This window comes from Sander lucioperca, chromosome 8 (genome assembly GCF_008315115.2).
Source record: "Sander lucioperca isolate FBNREF2018 chromosome 8, SLUC_FBN_1.2, whole genome shotgun sequence".
In the NCBI taxonomy this organism is placed as follows: domain Eukaryota; kingdom Metazoa; phylum Chordata; class Actinopteri; order Perciformes; family Percidae; genus Sander; species Sander lucioperca.
The window spans coordinates 24018308-24041618 of record NC_050180.1 but is presented as its reverse complement, the minus strand read 5'-3'; the positions used below and the strand labels follow the sequence as shown (position 1 = coordinate 24041618).

At 40.6% G+C, this 23311-nt stretch overlaps 1 protein-coding gene across 1 annotated transcript; it reads left to right on the top strand.

Annotated features, from left to right (window-relative positions):
• The first annotated feature begins 397 nt into the window (after positions 1-397).
• On the top strand, positions 398-22279 carry LOC116049737 (transient receptor potential cation channel subfamily M member 2-like). The gene is made up of 34 exons (XM_031299696.2): positions 398-488; positions 786-889; positions 1798-1871; positions 2132-2300; positions 2415-2595; positions 5250-5413; positions 5505-5685; positions 5803-5864; positions 5936-6136; positions 7827-7929; positions 9033-9154; positions 9660-10028; positions 10449-10583; positions 10707-10836; positions 10947-11092; positions 11407-11519; positions 12177-12275; positions 12406-12631; positions 13228-13346; positions 13442-13574; positions 14068-14239; positions 14833-15013; positions 15147-15328; positions 17011-17143; positions 17966-18053; positions 18279-18363; positions 18446-18585; positions 18687-18751; positions 19027-19056; positions 19159-19245; positions 19355-19433; positions 19527-19628; positions 20788-20904; positions 21889-22279. Exons 2-34 carry the CDS (start codon positions 788-790, stop codon positions 22003-22005), a joined length of 4407 nt encoding a protein of 1468 aa, XP_031155556.1. The 5' UTR covers positions 398-488; positions 786-787; the 3' UTR covers positions 22006-22279.
• Positions 22280-23311: the final 1032 nt, after the last annotated feature.

The window sequence follows — 23311 nt, the reverse complement described above, 5'->3', positions numbered from 1 at the left end:
CAATGAACATGAAACAAAGCTCTTCCACACACCTGAAAGTGTGTGTTTTGTGATTACACCAGAAATGACTTCATGCTGTGGTTCATCCAAGTGAAAGGAGGATCTGGACGCACTTAAAAGGGTAATGTTAACTATGATAAATGACACCTTAAATGTTGATTATTGTTTTTGTTTGTGAGTAAGCTTTCTTCCCTCCCACCTGGGGTCTGAAATCCCTGACTAAAATGCATAAAGATGTGTGTATGAACCACTCTCAGATCTGTGAATCAAAAACTTATTTTTTAAAATATATATTACAATCCTTTGATTTGGTGGTCATGTAAGGCCTGAGTGGATGGAAAATGATCTTGATGGGAGGAGATTGTTTTGAGAGGGTGGAGCCATTTCACAGTGCAACATAACAAGGCAATCAGCCTCTCTGTCCGGTTGAGATCATGAAGGATTTAGTGCCATTGCAGGATCTGATGGCCGAATCAACAGTTAAGTGTGTGCACTTTAATGTGGTATTGGTCCTTAATTTAATAATCCATTTGTTGGAGGTGAGAGTTTCCTGCTATTCCCAGGGGCCTCAGTGGAGGAAGTCGAGATCATGCAGATCACATGTCAGCAATATAAAGGAATATGTTATACTAAAGTCCCAGACAGGCTCTGCAGGTTTTATTGATTAGGAGTCCATAACTGACAGGATGCAAACTCTGGCACTTATCTCTTCAGTCTTCCTCCACAAGAAGCACTTCTTCCATTCAGAGGGTTTCAACTCAACTCCTTATTTTTTACTTACTCAGAAATGCTGCCTAAACAAAAGAATAAGGTTCACCCGCAGGAAATAAGGAAGGAGCTGCGGCAATACCAACTGGAACTAAATCAAAGGATTACTCATATTGAAAAGGTGAGTGTTTGCATGTCACACTACTTTTTACTTGATATCAAACAATCTGATAAAGTATAGACATACTTATTATGGAGAACGGCCCCTGTCAGTGTTGTGTTATCCTATTATGGATCATCATTGATGCATTAATATCTAAGTAGCACTTAAATGTTGTTGGAGTGATGTATCGTAATGCATCATATTTCATAAACTGATACTATTTTGTTTGTAAAATCTTCATCTGAAAAGTAACAATCGCAGTTAAATAAATTTAGATTGTAAATTTACAATATACCCAGTTAAAATGTAGTAGAATAGAAGTATAAAATACCATAAAATGGAAAGATTTAGGCAAAGTACCCAATAAGTCCACTTAAGTACAGTCCTTGAGTAAATGTACTTGGTTACTTTACACAACTGGATACTTTTCAGTTTGTGACAAACCTGTACTATATCCCTTGCTAACAAGTACAACAAATACTTTAAAACACTTTTTTTAATGTGATTAATCATTTACAAACCACAGATGTATCCTTTTATTATTATTATTATTATTATTATTATTATTATTGTTATTATTTGGCATTTAATTAATCCACTCTCAGTAATGCAGTTATCTATTGATCCAGAGCTGTCGCCCGGCTACTTTCTGTCCCGTAGGTGGAAAGGTCTAGTCGAATCAGCAGTCTGTTCAGCTTTAGTTGTGACATCACTGATGCAGTGCTGTGAGTGTGAGCCAGCACCCACAGCACTGACTGCAGAGGCTCATGCTGTCAGCTCTTAGCCTGAGGCAGATCTGTGCACCATAGCTTCCCCATGTTGCATTTAGGATGGGGGAAGCTGAGTTAGAGTCATGACTGGTTCATACTCTGGCGATCAGTGCAGCCAGACCCGCTAAGCATCTGTCTCTCTCCCCTTCTTTCCAGTGCTGCGCCTTTGCCTCCTGGACCAAGGAGAACATCCACAAGAAGGAATGCTGCTTCTTTGAAAAAGGTGTCAGGTAGGATAGGCTGCTCTGTGCTGTGTTGGTGATGACATTTTCTGAACTGACCTTGTAGTTTGCTGCTGCTGCTGCTGCACAGTAATACAGAGACCATGTAGCATCTGCCCTCTGTTGTGTTTATGTGAGAGGGGCATCGTCCTTAATCACTCTGAGGGCAGTTGTGTTAATTGAATCTGTTTGTTGTTTCCAGCAGTTGTCACTTTCCTCAAACTGTCTACGTGGAAACATGGAAGCATTATCTTTTGTTTCTACACTAGAGAGGATGTATGTAAGTGTGGCTACTCAAAGACCGACCATGTGGATGAAACCATCAAGCCAGAAGACTTTACGGGCGAGTCGTGGGACAGACACAGACATGTCAGAGAAGTGCCCACAGATGCTTTTGGAGACATCAGCTTTGGTGGTTTGGGACAAAAGACCGGCAAGGTGAAACCATCCTTCTCTTCACCATCTCTCCATTATAATAACATTACATGTGAATGCGTGCCTGTGTGTCTTTATCCTCGCTTTTGTGTCTGTCTGTCTGTCTGTCAATCTCAGTATGTGCGAGTGTCCACAGACACCAGCCCAGAACTCCTGTACCGATTATTGACTGAACAGTGGAAACTTTCCCCACCCAACCTGCTGATCTCAGTGACTGGAGGAGCCAAGAACTTTTATCTTAAGGCTCGTCTCAAGAACATGTTCCACAGAGGTCTTATTAAAGTGGCCCAGACAACAGGTCAGCTTCAGATTTCAAGGTGTAGCAATGATTAGCGGTTAGAGAGACTGTGAAAGCGTGTTTTCTGAGTACATGTGTAGTTATGGTGTGTGGCCATCTGCATGTGCTAAAATACACTATATAGGCCTCAAAGGTCTACTCAATCTGCCCAGGCTAGTGGTATTTAAAGTGCAATGTTTCCTTATTCACTGCTTACTAATCTTACTGATGGTGTCCCATTTCATACTGCTTACATTTTAACTGGATTTTAAGTGTAGTGTTCATGTGTGTACTCAAAGATGCCAGCTATCAAGCTACACACATGTAAAAAAAAAAAAAGCAAATTGTTGGTAGTGAGGCAGCACCAGAAAGATTTTGCAAACACACATTAATTATTTATTTGGAAAATCCTTTTCCTCTTAGGGACTGTTGGTTTTGTGGCCTCTAACCTAATAAGACATGATCCTCCCTTGCCAATAATAATTTTCCTATAACCCTTCAAAACGATTTGAATAAGAAGCACGTCCGTATCCTTGCATGCAAGTTCGCACTTATCCAAGAAGCACAGATGCCATTTGATTTTTACAACCATGACATGCAGGAGTTAACCTCTGCATTCTCATCTTACACATCACACTCCTCTGTTATGGTGTGGTGGCCATTTCAATAGATTTACTCACTAACATTGTTTTGGAAACACAATAAGCATGGAAACTAAATGCACACTTCATGCATTACTGCATTACTTCAAATACTAAGTTACTCATTTAGTAAACTAGTATTCACATGAAATAAAACAATAAAACATTGAGACCATCCAGCAAAGGACACTGGGAAACTTCAACACTGGTTGCTATGGACTTGCCACTAGACTTCGTTAGTGTATATTTTAACATATAGGTCATGCTGCCGAAGCTGAACATTATATTCCAAAACACATGTTTATTTTTAAAGTTTTTAAGTTACATTGTAACAATTTAACAATTCGCCCTTATGAAATCAAATCGCGGCACGGCTGTTTTGGAACACAATAGACAGACGCTTAAATTCAACTAAAATGTAACAGTGAACACTCAGTGTTCGACCTACAGTCTGTTGAGATGCCTCTCTAAACGCAGAAACCAAGCGCAGTCACACCATAAAACGTTAAGACACGTTGAGAAAAAAAGATCCGTATTTTGCCGTAATCCAATGACATGGAAAAAAAAAAGCAATCCACAGCAATCAGGAGATCCACAAAAAGGGTAACGGTGTATCCAGCAAGGCCGATATGAGTGTCACATTCACCAGCCAGCTCCAAACAGGTGAACTAGGCCTCTCCACTTCGCCGTTTAAACAAAGTGGAATAAACGTATAAAAGTCCAAATCTACACAAAACCCGCAACCAATTAGTACGCTGACATCAAATGTATATACATGGCATTTAGGAAACCTTTATTGCAACGTTGGCACGGCAAGATGTCCAGACTAGTGCAACAGTAATTTTCGTTTTTTGCGTCCTGCTGCTCCCATCGTCAGCCAGGAAATATTCTTTTTAATAAAGCAGTATTTGAAATCTGATGTATTACCTATCACCATTTAGTTGTTTTGTGTTATTTAAGATATTTATAAAATATCTGGTCATGCCAGATGTAATTATTCCACTCATTTTTTAAACAATGCAATTACCTGTTTGAGCCACCAAGGGGCAGTGCTCCTCCTGCCCCCCCAGCAAACTCCGTGTATGCGGTCAGACCATCTGTTAGAGGGACGAGACTGAGAGCTACATGGATAAATATGCACCAAACAAGCCACTTTGAAATTTTGCTCTTTTCATGAATAAAAAAGTTGGATGACCCTCCCCTCAGCAAAAAATAAAAAGACATGACCCTCCCCTATTTTCCTCCGGTGGTCCATTCCATACCAAATGGTCCCTTAGTTGAGTTTAATTAGCAGCAGCTTTCATATGTCACTTCCAGTTTGATTGACATCTGATATTTGCCTGTATGCTAACTGGTGGTGGGAGCGTGTCTATGTTCCCCGGGTCCTATGTTCCCTGGGTCCTATGTTCCCCTCTTTGTATGTGACTGGGGAACATAGGACCCTTTTTCAAAAAAAGGGTCCTATGTTCCCCGGTCTGTTACTTTTTCCACCATTACTGCCAAATTCCATGGCAAATAGGCCTATGTAGGCCTACGGGCTGTCCTAATCCTAACCCTAACCCTAATTCTATGGCAAATAAGCCTATGTAGGCCTACGGGCTGTCCTAACCCTAACCCTAACCTAGGCAACATAGGACCCGGGGAACATAGGACCCGGGGAACATAGGGATGACCCCGTATTAGCCAGTTAGCTAAGCTTAGCATAAAGACTACAAGCAGGGGGAAAACCCCTGGCTCGCTCAGAAGATAACAAAACCTGCCTACCAGCACCTCTAAAGCTCACTGATTAACATATCACTTGTGTAATCTGTACAAAAATCCAAGTGTAAGAAAGACAGGTTGAGGTTTTATGAGTGGTTATGTGTGGAACTATATCTTGGCTGCGAAGAGTGACCAACATGCTCAATAATAACATATGTGTGGATATCCAAATGTTTTTGCCATTATATAGTATTTGAAAATACTGTAAAACATTTATGGGTCAAAGTATGTGGACATATGGTCTATTGAATTTGTGACCCATGATATACACAGGTGCGTGGATCATCAGCGGTGGTATGCACACAGGTGTGATGAAGCATGTAGGGCAGGCTGTTAGGGACCACGCCCTGAGCAGCGCCATGCAGGGCCAGATCGTGGCCATCGGAGTCGCAACATGGGGAATGATTCACAACAGGGAGGCTTTGGTGCATTCAGAGGTACGATAAACACATTCACACATGTGGCTTGTCTCTGCATAGCATACGTCTTCTTCTCCATCACTTTCCCTCGTCCTCCTCTTGTCTTCAGGGTTGTTTCCCAGCCCATTATTTGATGGACATCGAGAGCCAGGGCCGACTCTCCTGCCTCGATGACAACCACACCCACTTCCTGCTGGTGGACGATGGCACGCAGGGACAGTACGGTGTAGAGATTGAACTACGTAGCCATCTGGAGAAATGCATCTCTGGAAAGCATCTTGGGAATGAAGGTTAAAAATAGCTGATGCAATGTCTGCAAAAGCAACCAGCTGTCACAGATAACATCTCAAATCTGATTGTTTTTTATCCGTCCTTTTAATAGTGATTCTTTATTGTCTAACCTCCAGAGAGTCACATGACCATCCCTGTGGTGTGTGTGGTTTTGGAAGGAGGACCAGGCACTCTAAATGTGAGTAATCTGTTTTCTGTCTCTCTCTCTTTCTTGTCTTGTCTCTGACTGTATTGTGTGTCTCGTCTCAGACCATCTACAATGCCATGCTGAATGGTACACCATGTGTGATCTTGGAGGGCTCTGGGAGAATAGCAGATGTGATCGCCCAGGTGGCAGGACTGCCATTGACCCGGGTCACTATCGCCCTCATCCACCAGTTAATGAAAAAGTTCTTTGGCCAAGAATATGAAAACTTTCCCGACCTTGAGATCATAGAATGGACAAAGAAGGTATGTGAACACACTGATGACCTCAACAAATACAGACCAATTTACAAGCTACCGTTTCTTTCTTACTACTATCTTCATGTTTAGTACTATTCAGCATGTTAGTAGTATGCTAACATTTAGTGCTAATACACAGCTGAAGCTGATGGGAACGTCATTAGTTTTGCAGGTATTTAATCATAAACCAAGTATTTGACAAATTGGAATTCGGACCCAATGACAGCGCTAGATAAAAATTCAGGGGATCCAAGTTATTACAATTTATTCTCTTGGGACCATGTCTGCAATCCATACCATAATTGCGAATGAAGACATTTCACTCTGAGCACTCCCTAGAGCATTGGTAAAATGTAAATTTAACAGTATTTTTAAAAATAGTATTATAGGTATGCCAACTATATTTTGCATCTGATGATGGTGGCTGCTCCATACTGGTATTACCAGAGGTGGGACAAAGTCATTGTAATGCAAGTCACAAGTAAGTCTCAAGTCTTTGCCCTTGAGTCCCGAGTCAAGTCAAGTCAAAGATGAGGCAAGTCCCGAGTCGAGTCACAAGTCAAAGCCAACAAGTCTCAAGTCGAGTCCAAAGTCCTACCATTTTAGTTTCGAGTCATTTCAAGTCCTCTTACCACAGAAATAAAATTTATACAAATCATGTATGTCTGTAAGATTTGTATTTATTTAAACCTCTTTTTATACAATGACATTAATCAAATAAGGGCCCGCATGTTTTGCAAATTGCAACTCTTTTTTTGTCGACTACCTCGTAATTTTTATAGCCAAACGAAACTATCTTCGGTATCATTTTGCCAACTGGCGCGTTGTTGCTTCATTGGTTGTCTTGCAATGTGCCTGCTTAGATGCTGTCGAATCAAAACAACGTGGGACTACAGTGATTGGATGTCGTGCAGGCAGCGCGCGTGCTCTCTGCATGCATACAGGTGGTGCACATTTTTTTCACAGATGCAGATAAACTGAGAGCGGCGCGGCCGTGTGAACATTTTCTTCCCCAGTTTTCATGGGAAGTAGCAAGTCTTCTCGAGTCAAAAGGCGCAAGTCCAAGTGAAGTCACGAGTCATTGATGTTAAAGTCCAAGTCGAGTTGCAAGTCTTTGTACATTTTGTCGAGTCGAGTCTGAAGTCATCAAATTCATAACTCGAGTCTGACTCGAGTCCAAGTCACATGACTCGAGTCCACACCTCTGGGTATTACTGGACTGTAGTACTGCATTTGATACTGTGGACCATAGCTTAATCACTTTGACACAACTCTAGTTTCGTTCCAATACTATCTAAAAAATAAAATGTTTGCCATTGCTACTGGTGATACTTCATCCTCTACCTTGTGGTACATGTTATTTGTGGTGTGCCACAAGGCTCAGGGTTCTCTCTCTCTCTCTCTCTCTCTCTCTCTCTCTCTCTCTCTCTCTCTTTCGATTAAGGATCATAACAAATTCAAGAAGACATGATCACATCACCACTATCTTAGCCTCCCTTCTTAGGCTACCAATTGATTTCAGAATTGATTTAATACATTCATTGGTTACTTTCACAGCTAAAAGTCTAGCCCCAAAATAAACCTGTGAACTCTTGCCTTATGAGCCTAATCAGAAGCTCTGGCAAGGGTCTCCTAGCTGTTCCTAGGTCCAGAGTTGATTCGAAATCCCACACATTGTGTCTCCTTTCTGTGCCAGATTCAGGACATCATCAGGATGTCTCACTTGCTGACAATTTTCACAATAGGCGAGGACAATCATGGGGATGTGGATGTGGCTATACTTCAAGCACTACTCAAAGGTAGGTATTTGGGTTTCATGCAGATGCTCAGTACCAGACCAGACTGACTGTAGGCATACAGCACATCGTTAAGTATGAAGAAGAAAAGGCTCAGTGCCAAACTGGCTCTTAGCAAGTATAATGTTGCTTCATAGAAGACTAATCGACTGGACTGTGGTATCAAATGTCCCGAGATCGAAAACCAACACAGATATTCTTGCAGATTTTTCCCCTTAACGATTGCTTTCTATACAAAAAGACATTAATAGCCATACCTAATCTATTCATGAAAAATGTGTAGTGCTTCTAGAGCTGCAAAGATGAATTGATTAATCGATTAGTTGCCAACTCTTAAATTAATCGCCAACTATTTTGATAATCGATTAGTCAGTTTGAGTAATTTTTTAAGACAAAAGTAAAAATTCTTTGATTCCAGTTTCTTAAATGTGAATATTTTCTAGTTTCTTCTATCCTCTGTGACAGTAAACTGAATATATTTGAGTTGTGGACAAAACAAGACATTTGAGGATGTCATCTGGGGCTTTTGGGAAACACTGATCCACATTTTTCACCATTTTCTGACATTTTATAGACCAAACAACTAATCGAATAATCGAGAAAATAATCAACAGATTAATCGACTGCTTCTTGCAAACGTGTTTCTACTATTGCTGGTCTTGAGAAAGGCTGACAAAATCCATTTATAGCAAGCATAATGCATATTGTTTAAAAGCATAGTAAGCCAAAGTGCACTAAAAGTGAGTCCACCACACTGGACATTCAGTTAGCGTTTTGATAGTGATGATTCATCATTCTAGCTTAACTACTTTGCCTACTTTTATTTCCGTCTCTGAGCTCTATTAGCAATGGAATATTAAAATGCATTTCCAGGCAGTCCTCATCTTATTCAGCGAGCACATCTGCTGTCTTTATTGGGTCTGTAGCAACAAAGTTGTTTTTGAGTAAAGCCTTTCTACTTGCTGCTTGATCATGCAGTGTGACCCTGACTTTTGTCATGTTACAGAATATAAAGTGCTAAAAAAATTAAATTGAATGATATTTTGTCGTTTTTAACTGTTGGTTGAGTGTCACATAAGTTGTGTCACTATAAATTCTTCTCTCAGCTTCGAGGAGCAGCGAGTCCCTGGGGAGTGAGTGCTGGAAGAGGCAGCTGGAGCTGGCTATAGCATGGAACCGAGTGGACATAGCTGAGACTGAAATCTTCACTGAGGAGAGCCAGTGGAAGGTGGGTTCACCTAATATACAACATACTGTCACACCAACACCAGCAGCAATCTTTGTCAGACTGTCAGGAGTGACAAATAAAGGCCATCCTCTGAACTCGACACTGCGTTGCAACCCGTCTTGTTTTTATTAAGATACTGTAAGATAGTGTAATGGACTGACTGGGAAAACTTGGGAAATAATCCTACGATAATTGTCTTTGTCGAAGTCATCCGATGAAATAGCAAAAGGTTTGAGTGGGGGAAATTTCTACATGGAGATTTCAACCAATAGCAGCATGACACCAAAACTTTGTATCAGAAACCTTTAATGATATGAGGCCAGTGGTATGATAAGATTGAATGAATAGTATCATAAAAGTATTTCTCCACACTGCTATCCCAGTCACTTTACATTTTTTTTTATTTGGAACAATCCTCCCTGCATGATAACCTCCACATTAAATTAGAATTGTGTGTTGCTCTGAAAAACTGTTGTGTTCTCCTGGCTTGTTGTTCCCCATCCAGTCCAGTGATCTCCACTGGGCCATGTTCTCAGCCCTGGTTGGCAACAAGCCTCTGTTTGTGAGTCTGCTGCTGGAGAACGGCGTGAGTCTGAGGGATTTCCTGCAGGACGAGACAACTTTGTGTAAGCTTTACAAATGGATGCCCAGCTGCAGCTTTCTCTGCAAGCTGGCCAAGCGGGTCCAAAGCTGCTGCAGCAGTTGGAAAGCATTCCCCATCAAGTCTCGAGCTCACTCGGTGCAAGGCGAAATGATCTCCATGACTCATGTGTCTGATGAGGTGCGCCCCCTGCTGGGCAGTTACACCGAGGCCCTCTACCCCCCCTCCAAAATGACAAACCACTTCAACATGTCTATGGAAACATCTGTATCAGTGAGTTTATTTATCGATCATTTACAATTTAATAAATGTAGTTAGTTTGACAACCAAAACTCAGTGATTCATACTATCTACCATACATACCTACTAATCCAATTTGGTGGTACTTAAGACGCTGAGGTCATGTCCTCTGTATTAATTCTGGTAACTGGGTTGTTTTTCTTCACTTTTACAAACTAATACATGTAGGATATTTTCTGATTCCAGTATTATTTTAAATGATTACTTTAAGGCCAACAAATAAAAAAAGGAATAAAGGATTCAATATTTTACCACCAGAATTGTGGACTGGGCGTTTAGATGATTGAACAGTTAGCTAAAGAAAAATATATAAAAAATTTCAAATTGGTGTCTGGACATGCCTTGGAAGGATAAACCATGCAATTAATGCACGTTCCTTCACTTTTCATCTAGCTGTCTCAAAGTCCGACGAGTTCCCAAGCTCCACTCAGGGAGGATGTTGCTGCACAGAGGGACCCAGGCAGAGACCTTTTCCTTTGGGCTGTCGTCCAGAACAATAAGGAGCTGGCTGAAATTGCCTGGGAGCAGGTGATCAAAACACTTACCCTTATATAGACAAAGATTAAAATTAGTAATTTGTGTGTTTTGTGTGTGTGTGTGTGTGTGTGTATGGCGTTGCATCTTTTTGTATCTGTATATGCATGTGCACAGTGTAGAGACTGCATGTCTGCTGCTCTGGCCGCCAGTAAGATCCTGAAGACAATGGCAGAGGAAGGAAGTGATGCAGACGAGGCAAAGGAGATGCAAGAGCTCGCCAATCACTATGAGAAACACGCCATTGGTATAATACTACAGATAATGAGTAGCTTTACTAATGTGAAATATAGGGATGTTACAAGGTTATCATTTCTCCTCATTGTGTGTGTGTGTGTGTGTGTGTGTGTTTCCCAGGTGTGTTCAGTGAGTGCCACAACAGCGACGAAGAGCGGGCCCAGAAGTTGTTGGTTCGAGTGTCTCCATTTTGGGGAAGGACGACGTGCCTGAGGCTGGCACTGGAGGCTGATGATAAAAGCTTTGTAGCTCAGTCAGGTGTTCAGGTAGATAAACTTTCAGATTAATCTTAAGGGGCTTTGCTTTGAACAATTTTAGAACTCAGGAGCATGTCTTGAAATTCTGAGACTTTCTGAAAGATTTGCCATCTGTTTGCACTGTAACGTAGAACATTCAGTGCATGCCCCACAAACTGTGTTGAATACAAAACGTTTTGGACTAGAAAAAACTTAGATCAGTGAATTAAAACTGATGAATAAGACTTTCATTTTGATCCCAGACCCAGATGTGAGTCATGCATATTTAATCTCAACAACATTGATTGCTGCAGATTCAGTCTGATAACATGTCTGTCTTCAAGGCTCTTCTGACACAGATCTGGTGTGGTGAGCTTTCAGTGGTCAACCCTGTGTGGAGAGTGCTGATCTGCATGGTCTTCTTCCCACTTATCTACACTGACTTTTTGGTTTTCAGGTGAGTCCTATCAGTTAACCTGTGTGAAACTGTAAGGGAAGCCATCTTATCAAAGTCATTCTGGCCTATGATTGTTTTGCATGGTCATTCAACAACCAAAACATCCAAAGTCTCAAGATGTTTACATATTAACCTATAATGCCGCTATGGTTACTGAATACAATTTACAGTGGTTTTATGAAATTCAAAAGAAGGCTTTTATTGCCCCCACTTTAGTCATAAGAATACAAATCATGTTGGTGTCATAAATTAGTTTCAGGAGTGCAGAGTCCAAGTCCTTCATCTTCCATCTGTTTAAGGACTTAGTTATATGACAACATGTCAAGGAGCTCTGAAGCTGTTGTTCAGTCCTCTGTTGAATAGAATATAAGGTGTTTCTGTTACTGTGTACATACAATAATAAAAGAGTAATAACATTCATAATAGATGCATACATTTGGTGTAACATAGTAGTGATTTATTTCATTTGTATTTATTTGACAGCACCTGGTGGCAGCAAGACCTCTTTAACTGTTTTCTTTGCTAACAATAACTGATTTATGTTGTTTGTCTTTTAATATCTGAATGTATTAACATATATGTGCTAATGCTTGTACTACATCTATAGCGATGCTCAAAATTGTTATGGTTTCTTAATATGTTATAATTCTCCCTTAGACGTGATGAAGTCATTCAGAGAGATGCTGCGAAGAACAAGGAGATCAAGACAGTGGAGACAGTAACAGGAAGTACACTTCGAACAAATTCTCATGGCCTGTAAGTAGACCAATGCAGACTATATATTTTACATTTTTGTTATTGTTATTGTCAAAGTTGTGATTTTGCAGGTCACTTAGGGGAAAGAAAGTGTCTGAAACGTCTCTGACCCCCAGTGTTCTGTCCACAGTGATCCCTCCAGAGTGTGGCACCCGAAGCGTCTAGACAGCTGGTCCAGGCTGGTCTACCTGTACAGCTCGCCGCAGGTCAAGTTTTACTGGAATATCGTGTCTTACTTCGCCTTCCTCTTCCTGTTTGCTGTGGTGCTGATGATTGACTTCCAGGCCACGCCCTCTGCTGGGGAGGTGCTGCTTTACATCTGGCTGTTCTCTCTGGTGTGTGAGGAGGTCAGACAGGTGAGAGAGTGCAGCTGGGTTACTTGTTATTGCTGCCTCCAGAGGATGCCTTATTCTAAGAAATATGTATATAACTACTTCACTAGTCTCGCATTGCCAAACCTTCCTCCACAGCGCTGCGGAGGAGGGTCTGGCTAGTCCACACAACATACCGGGACAGGAGAAAAACGTTCTCTGGTTTATTGGCATTTTTTAAAACCAATCACAATCATCTTCGGCGGCGTTAAGCACCGGACAGAGCAACGTTATCTCTGCAAAATAGCCTCGAGAAGGAAGTTGTTTTGGTGGAACAAGTGTACGTACATATAAGTTGTTTAAGACGTTCAACAAAAAACTCAGATTGGACAGATAGTCTAGCTCGCTGTCTAGATTTACCCTGCAGAGATCTGAGGAGCAGTTAACCATAGTCCTCATAAATCGACCAGAGTTAAGAACGCCATCACAAAGAAAGTGGAAGGTGAGGGACATCCAGACAAAAATTAGGGATATCCAGCGGAATTTCCGGTGGCACCTGAACAATCCCGGAAATGAAACGTCGTTGATATAGACTACTACATCACTAAACTGCCAAACTTAATTTATCTTTTCTATCTCAGTTGTTTTATGATCCTGATGGTTTTGGGTTTCGTAAGAAAGCCAGGATGTACATCAACGACCTGTGGAATATTTTCGATGTTCTGTCCATCCTTCTCTTGGCTATCGGCCTTGCATTTAGGTAAGTTTCCTCCCTCCCAAACAATTACTTTAGGCCATGGAAGTTCTCTTCACCCTCTTGGTTATCTATGAATAACCATGTTTTTCTTTTTTCAGGCTGACAACTGAGCTGTTCTATGCGGGAAAAATCCTCCTCTGCATCGATTTTGTGGTCTTCTGCCTCCGTCTCATGGCTATTTTCACCATCAGTAGAACCCTGGGACCCAAAATCATCATAGTCAGGAAGATGGTGAGAGGCAAATGTCATGAATGCCGACCTGATGTAATGTGGGAGCAACTGCAGAGCACAATTCTACGCTCCAAAACACCTTTTATCTAATACAAAAAGAGGCTTCTGCCTCACTGGGCCTCCATCTGGTGTTTGTAGATGAGATATGGACTTTGTATTAAATAAAAGTGCTGCAGCTGGTCTGTTTGTTCCCTCACAGAGAGTCAAACCTAATTATGGTCTGTGCAGAGATGATACCTCGAACAACAGGGCAACCTTTTAAATACTGAAACTTGTCACTGATAAATATACAGAAGAGCTGCTTTAGGCAGTGTGCAGACTGACAAATCCAAGTTTCTTAAATTTTAATTTTGAGAATGTAGCCCAATAAAAGTCACTCACCAGAAAATAAAGTCTCTGCTGTACATACATTACAGTACATGTCACAGGTTGCAGTATTCAGATGTGTCCACAGATGTTTCTAGTCTGTGACTGATGTCTGTTTGTCCCCCAGATGATGGATATGTTCTTCTTCATGTTTCTGCTGAGTATCTGGGTGGTTGCATATGGTGTGGCCAAACAAGGCATCCTCATCCACAATGACAATCGGCTGGACTGGATTGTCCGCGGGGCAATTTATGAGCCGTACCTCATCATATTTGGGAATTTCCCCACAAATATTGATTGTGAGTAGAGATGGAAAATAGTATTACTTGCTTTGTAGTCTCACATTGCTAGACCTACCTCCACAGCGCTGCGGAGGAAGATCTGGCTAGTCCACACAACATTCCAGGATGGGAGACAAACATGCTCTGGTTTAGTGGCATTTCTTTAAACCAATCACAATCATCTTGGGCGGCGCTAAGTGCCAGACACAATGACAGTGCCTCTGCAAAATGGCCTCAGGAAAGAACTTGTTTTGGTGGAACGTGTACTAAAACTTTAGCTCGCTGTCTGGATTTAAACCAGCAGAGATCTGAGGAGCAGTTAACCATAGTCCTCATAAATCGACCGGCGTTTAAAATGCCAACACAAAGAAAGCGGAAGGAAACGGACATCCGGCCGAAAATTAGGGACATATATAGGGAATTTCCGGTGGCACCTGAACAATCCCGGAAATGAAACGTCGTCGATATAGACTACTTGCTTTGTAGTTGAAACGCTGTAGTTTTGTCAAGTGTAAAATTACTTAATAATTACTAACATTTACAAGGCTATAATCTAGTTGTTTGAATTAAGATATTATTACCACATGAAAACAATCTTTTGTCTTCTGTAGATACTACGTTTGACATAAACTCCTGCAGCATGAATGGCACCGATCCTCTGAAGCCCAAGTGTCCGGTGCTGAATGAAAACCAAACACCAGCTTTCCCTGAGTGGCTCACCATCATCATGCTTTGTATATACTTGCTCTTTGCCAACATACTGCTGCTCAACCTGCTCATAGCCATCTTCAAGTGAGTTCTCCACCACGTGTGTGTCTTAACTCATATTTTTGAGCTTTTCTCTGCAATGCTAATAATACCTTAATTCCACTTTATAATCAGTGCTCCCTTTTCATCCTCCGTCTCTCTCTGTGGTTCTGCACAGCTATTCATTCCAGGAAGTTCAGGACAACACAGACAGAATATGGAAGTTTCAAAGATACGAGCTAATCAAGGAGTACCACAGCCACCCTGCTGCCCCTCCTCCTTTCATCATCTTCAGCCATCTTTACCTCTTCATCAGGAACATAATATTGTGCAGGCCCCCCATCATAAGTAAAGAGTTTAGTAAGTATTGACTTATTTATCTCGGTCTGCTGCAGTAGTGGACTTCATGGTTATATGCTGCAGACTTCCACTCTAGTTTTAGCTTTATCACTCTGTTAAAAAGATTTATTTATCATGCACCTACCTTCTTACTGATTTCAGACTACAGTGGTGCATTCATGAGCTAGATTGTTATCCTTGAAGAAATAAGGTCATATTCCCAGAAATGCATTGGCATTGGAAAATGCATTGGCAAAACAAGCATTTTTTCTTCATTTGAGAACTTTTATGACCTTTTTTGTTTATTATGGGGGCACAATTTACACCTATTTACAGCCATATGTTATCATGAAATCCTATGCTTAGGTCAGTCACATGATGACAACTAAACCAACTCCATGACAACTGTTTACAATTAATAGTTTACAATTATTAGGTTCATTATTGACCTTGGAAGTAGAAGTTTGACAAAAAAAAAAAAAAAATAACCACTTGCTGGAAATTTTCCAGATCTTTCAGGCACATCTCATGGCCTTCATCAGAAGGTGTGGTTTGCTCAGCCGTCTCGGAGATGGTTCAGTTGTTAATATCAGTATGGAATTTTGTAGGGCTGGGACAATATGCTTTGGTCCCGATTAGATTCTTTCACAATACATGGATGCTGATTTGATTTGTATTGCGATTTTATATTTATTGCGATTCTAGTATTGCGATTCAATAGAATTGGGTATTGCGATTTTGTTTTCCTTCTTTAACAAAAAAAAAGTTGATAATACACTTCTAGAGACAATATATCATGAGACATTTCTAAAGACTAATTGTTTTCTAAAAAATGGCACATCACGTGAGTCTGACATTTGCTTCGTTTGTAAAGAAGTACATAACATTTATTTTCTGCATTTTTTGCTTTCGGTCAGAAAACGAATATGATGTAGTCACCGTCAGCAGTACCATATAAACAGAAAATGCTTAGGTGAATTTATTTTTTAAATCACGATTCTAGGGAAAAAAATTGATTTTAACGTGCTCATATTATGCTTTTTGGCTTTTTCCCTTTCCTTTATTGTGTTATATATCTTTTTTGTGTACGTTATAGGTTTAAAAAGTGAAAAAGCCCAAAGTCCACCCCAAAGGGACTTACCATCTCCAACAGAAAACACTGTTCACAAACTGCTCCAAACAGCTCTATTGTAGTCCAGCCTTTACTTCCGTGACAAACGTGCGTCACTTTGTAACACGTTATAATGCTCGCCTAGCTGCTAGCGTGGCACACCCTCATACTCTGATTCTGACTGGCTAGTAGTCCTTACCTAGCTACTGCGCATGTGCGACTCCCAACAAAGATGGAATAGAAGTGTTATGCCTCAGTCGGCAGCTAAAACAGAGAGCTCAACACACAGGGTGAAAAGAGGAGCTGCAGCAATGTGAAGTTAATATATAATAATAAATAATAATAATAAATAATTATTAATATATAATATGAGCACTTCAAAATCGTGGCCAAAAAATCTCGATACATACAATTTTGGCTGTGCATGAGGAGAGATCGTAGCCCCTGAACTTTCTCCTGCCATCCAACGACTCCTGATCAATGACCTTTGATCCCTTCACAGTCGACGCTGTGACTGATTTTGGTCTGATGCTCACTTTGCATACACACGATTAGATAAGGTAATGAACAAGCATTTGACGCTGTTTTTCAGAGAGTGAGCTTCCTCAGATGGAGGAAGAGAAGCTGTTGTCGTGGGAGGCCTTGATGAAGGACAGATACCTGCTGTCCACACAGCAGGAGCAGAGCCAGAGCATGGAGCGACGCATCCTGGACACGGCTCAAATGTAAAACTCCCACAGGAATGTAGCCCAGAGTAGCTGCGTAACAGTCCTCTAGAGTAATTCTGTCTATGTGAGACCTCTTGTCACACCTTAGTTATGTTTTAGTCGAGAACTTCCACAAATTGTTTCATTTGAACTTTTAGAGTCCTGTAGAGATACAACTATTCAGTATTTTACAGCAAAAACGACAAAGGAAAGGTCATAAAAACATTACCAGATTTGACACCCAGTTGGAAATAAACTTTAATATACCCAATCAATATTATTGTATCAATAATGGTTCAAATGAAAAGGTGTTGGTTATAGGGAAAAACCTACAGAGAGGGTGCTTTTGAGCGTCTTGTTTTGGTTTTGACCACCCCTGCATTGCGGTCTTCAGCGTTGTTTCCAGCCACAGCAAAAACAGGTTTAAAGGAATAGTTCAACGTTTTGGGCAATATACTTATTTTCTCTCCTGCCAAGAGTTACATGAGAAGATTGATACCACTTTCATGTTTGTCTGTTAAATATGAAGACAGTTAGATTAGTTACTTTTGGACAGAGCCAGGCTAGCTGTTTCCCCGTTTCCGGTCTTTGTGCTAAACTAAATCACTGGAGGCTGTAGATTAATATTTAACGGACAAACATAAGAGTGGTATTATTTTTGTCATCTAACTCTCTGCAAGATTTCACAAACTATGGCTTCAATAATGCAGCAACATAGTCAATGTTTTTAAGGTTTGATGAGGCTCAAATTCTACTTTGACTAAACATGAAGAGTAGTTAACATTAAACTATAGTCAAATAAATACCAGGCACCCACACTGTGTTTGTTTGTTTCCTGAGGGTTACCACCTTAACCGATCGACTGGAGCGGGAAGATGAGACGAGCTTTGCTGCCATGGTGCAAAGACTGGCTCGAATAGAGGAGCAGGTTGTGACCTGATTTTTGGTTATTACTGATGTTGTACCTGTGTCTGTAACATTTGACGCTATGCTGTGGGAGCAAAATGCATGATGCAGAAAAGAGATGACACACTTCTTGATGTGTGTTTGTTGAATCTTCTCTCCAGATGTCCTCGGTGGAAAATCAGTCATCTTCGAATGTTTTATAAGCAGTCATCAATGTGTTTGACCTACTTTTATTTCATCACATCAGGTCGACCAGTCAGCCAAAGCCCTGCAATGGATTATGGACAGTCTGAAATCTCAGGGGTTTGCAGCAAAAGAAACACAACCACTAAGTCAGAAACTAACTTTCTCATTCATTATTATTGTTAACATATTACACATATGTTACGCGCTCACTTTTATTCTTCCCTGCAGCATTAACTACAACAGACGAGTCCCCTGACATTTATACATCAGAGAAAGAAGACGGGTTCCACGTGAACGCCCGTCAGTTTCACTACCCCAACAGCAAAGTCAAACGCTTCCCTGTCCCTGAGGAGAAGGTGCCATGGGAGGTATTTCACATACATTTGCACAAGCTGCTGGTCCTCACAACATCACTGCATAAAAAGATGGTTTATTGGATCTATGTTGTTTCATGTCCTCTTTTTTTCAGGTCAGTTTCAGCTCATACATTCCGGCTTATTACGCTTCTGAAGACAGTGAGGACCATGTTGATGGGTATGTTTTTACCAAGAGAAGACCATACATGTGTTGTTCCTATTAGGCTTGGTGTCTGTATATATGTGCAGCTAAGACAAGTCATTATAGGTGTTTTTGTCAAAATAACAAGATTGTTCCTATTAAAACATCTTAAAGCAGAAATAAAAATGTATTTAAAATATATTTTACATAAATGAATAACTAACCTTTCTGACCTAACCCAGTGTACACTATCTCATTACAAGGCCTCTGAGCTCCTTATCTTGTGTTTCATTTATTCTTTCGCCTTACAGATCAGAATCAGAAGCCTTAGATAATTACAGGTATGATACTCGATAAGATATACAAGGCATCACATAGCACTTATAGTAACCTTACAGACATGTCTTGGTGTCTGATGTGTAGCCTATCTGATCTGTCATTAGAAACCCAGCAGGGAGGACGGGCATCAGGGGACGAGGTGCACTGAGCCACCTTGGTCCAAATCTGAATGCTGACTTTGTGCTTACACGGTAGGACCTCTCACGTCCTTACATTGCTTTTTAAAAAGTTGTTTCACCACCACTGGATTGCATGGCCTGATCTATGACTTTAAATTATTATTATTATTATTATTATTAGCTGGCGAGATTGTGAGAGATCTGTTTTGGAGTACCTGGTGGTTTGGGATGAGAGCCAGGGAACCTTGGCTTTACCTGGGGTGAGTCCCGCTGTTTGTTCACTTCAGCTGGTTTTTACTTTTTTGAGCTGTTCCAATAAATGTAACTTTCTGTTGTGGTTTTGAAACTGTCAGGGACCTGTCCAATCTGCCGATCACACGCCAGTGACTCTGATTAGAACTTTGGGAAAGAAGCTGTATGAAGAAATAAATGCAAAAGTATCAGAGGGAACAAAGGTAGGTCTGTTTAACACTTTGGTTTGCCTTCATAGAGCTTCAAGGGTCAATTTGGTTTACAGACGGCAGTTTAGACGAATAAGAAAGTCAATGGGGAAATAAAAAGCAACAATAAATTCATGAAGTAGAGATGTACACATGTAAACACATCACTTGTCAATAAAACCATTTAGAGAAAGCAGCTAGAAGAAGCCAGACACCAGGGGGCAGCCGCATGTTATTTGCAGCTGGTAACAGGTTCAATTTAGATGAAAAAGTCAACTACAAAACTGGTAGTAAAGTAAGTAAAACAACAGTAAAATGTATCTGAATAAATATTTAAATCAAAGAAAAGCTAGAATTATTAAATAATGAAAACAAATCTAGTTTAGGAAGCATCTATAACATACATTTGTCAATGATTAGGTCTTGAGATGAGTTTTAAAACAATCAACAGAGTTTGCTGATCGGACCTCCAGAAGGAGTCATGAATTAGGAGCCATGAGAGTAAAAGCTTGATCACGACAAGAGCTGGGCACAACCACGAGCCCTTTATCTAAAGACCTGAGAGGACTTATGGACTTGATTGGGAATCCTAAATAGCCTCTAGGTTTATAGGGACCAACTTTGTAGCTGGATAGTCCCCTATCAATAACTGATGTGGTCTAATAGAACAGTCCTGCAATAAGTCCTCCCTTCATGAAGGTGTAATGGTCAGTTTTTGTTCAAACTGTTTTAAAGAGATGTTGATTCAGCTGTATAATCTGTATGATACTGTACTGAACTGTAAGATCATTTTGGAAGCTGCAGTTTGTGGTGCTATTGAACTGTCTTGCCTTATACTGAGAGGTGTTTCTATTATTTAGCCCACCCACCCTCATTTATATAAATGGGGTGGACAAAAGCAAGATGACTTCCTCTGACAATCTCTGACATCTGATCACACCAAAGTCTTCTACTACTAAAATGTTTTGCATTTACAGTAGAAGAGGCTCTTGTCAGCAGTGGCTTGTTCAGTGACACATGGCTGTTGTGAGGGATCAAACCTGTTGATTTGATTAGTGTTTAGCAAAACACTAATTAAATTAATTAGATGAATGATACTAAATTTAAACATGCTTTTCTTGACTCTGACATTGAGGAACTTTGTTGATTCTAACATGCAGTTGCTGTGTTTTAGGTGTTTGAGGGTTATGTGGATGACTGCAGGAACACAGATAACGCCTGGGTGGAAACCACTGTCCTCAACATTCACCTGGCCACAACGAGCCAGATGATGGAAGATATCAACAGTATGGTGAGAACATTATTATTATTTGATTGTTTTACAGGAAGAACTTGACTGCTGGATTATTTGTTTCCTCTGCATTTGGGAGTAGGGGTGTACGATTCAGAAAATTTCACGATTCGATTCAAAATCGATTTTCGATTCAAAACTATTCTCGATTAAAAAAATGATTCACAGTATGTAAATGTAGTTACTTTTCCCATGTGATTGCAGTAGACATAAAATTAAAAATAATAGAAACACAACAAATTACTAAAAACTGCAAAGTGCCAAGCTTTGGCCAGCTTTCCAATACATTTAATTCAAGTATAAAATAAAACTGTTTTTCGTACAGCTTTTCGTACAGAGTTGGGTGGGAGTTTAAAGCATTGAAAGAGAGTGCGTTGGTTGACTGACATGTTAGGTACTTTAGGTTGTTGTTTGTCCACGTCTTTAATGTTAATCTCTGGGTGATGGCGTACCATGTGAGTTCTGAAGTTTGTGGTGTTCCCAAAATACTTAACTTTCGCTTTGCAAAGCCTGCATATAGCATGATTCCTATCAAGTTCCGTCTTCCCCTCGAGGTTATAAAAGCCAAAATATCCCCAAACTCTCACCTTCAATGAGGATGGAGCAGGTTGAATAATTATTTCTGTGAGGTTTGCCATTGTTTGCGCAGACTAAACTACTTCTGCTGCACTTGTTCTTCTTTTGATTATGACAAGAGTGCCCAGGCGTCAGTGTGAATTCGACGCAGCGCCATCTATGGGAATGGCGAGCTAAACTCATTTCAGGACAATAGTATACACGGCATTACAAAAAAAAAAAAAAATGATTTTTGGATTCTATGAATCAATTTTGAATTGGTAGAGCTTGAATCGCGATACGAATGTGAATCGATTTTTTTGCACACCCCTATTTGGGAGATATTTGGGGACGAAATTCAGGTCATGATTCTCCCCTACATTGAACACAGCATTACTTATCATTGTTTTGTGATTATCTCTGTCTCAGGTAGCGAGCAGCCATGGTGCTCTTCAGTGGCGGAAGGTGAGCGGCAAAACCAGACTTAGCTCAAACCAAAGAGACTCTCTGCGGAAGGTTGCTGAGCTGCACAACAGGAAGTTTTGATGTTCAACGATGCTGTAGCTGTAAATGTGCCTCTCCATCCACAGGGTTCTTTCTGCCTGTTTGTGTGGCCTTTTGTTAAGGCTGATTCATTTTGTTGCACTGAAAGCACTTGAATAAAGACACCGTAAAGCCATTATGCATGCTGCTGTGGATTATTTCTGCGCAATTTTCCTGTATGTTAAGGTATCTGTATCTTGCAGTTTACTTCACAGTGTGACCTTTACATAATCAAGCACTCCTGGCCTTATAATAATGATTAAAAACCTAAATTGAATTGCTTGGCTGCTTTTGTTGTTTAATAGAAACGCATGTGTTGTCTCACAATGTTCTGCAGAGAAATTAAACTCACACTGAACACAATGGGAAGTATCTCAGCACAGTGAACTCATTATGCATATTTTGTTCTAATGTTCAACAGTGTTTTTGTCCACCTGCCAGGCGTGCAGCCTTACAGTAGTTTCGGAGCAGCTTCTGGGGCTGCTCATTGGCTCAGGCAGAGGTGGCCAGACCATGCAGTATCGGTTTCACACCCTCTTCATTCCGCTGCTTGTTTTTTACCTTTAGATAAATCAATTATTCTTTTGCCAGTAAATCAGAAAGCGTGCTCTGTGGAAATCTACAAAGCGGTGACTTTAATTTGTAACGTATCGCCCTGTGAACTGATTGCAAAGTTCCTACAGGCACCTGAATGAAGACGTTTACTTGTAAAGATGTAACTCTGTATACTCTGTAGCAGTCCTGCTAAACAGTAAACTGTCTGACCTGGGGCCTGTTTCACAAAAGCCGAATATATAAATCCAGGATAACTGATAAAGCGAGGCTTGACCTAGTCTAATCTGTGCATCCTGGCTTGGTGCGTTTCACGAAGGCCAAGCCAGGCTGAGGAGGAGCGACTAGGTCGAGCCAGGCTGAAGTAATTCAGATAGATGCGCGTCCACGGCTTTCCTCAAAAGACCGCGAGGTCGATCACAGATTTACTGATGCCAAAATGGAGAATATGCATTGTACATACTTTATACAGAGTGAGCAGCAGCTTCTTGTGGAAGTATGATGACGTGAAACACATTTTTTTGTATAAAAAGAAAAGAAACACGGCCGCTGTAATGAAACAGCGAGAGAAAGCGTAGCAGACGATCGTGGACCGACTGAATGCGTAAATAGCGTAAATATATACATTAACTGACCACTGCTCTGAACTGAAACCGTCATAATCATTCCATTCAAGGATTAGGTTACTAATCATTTGCACAAATTAACAGTTGTACTCTTTGCCTTAAAAGTAAGCAGAAGATAATGTTACTCAGGA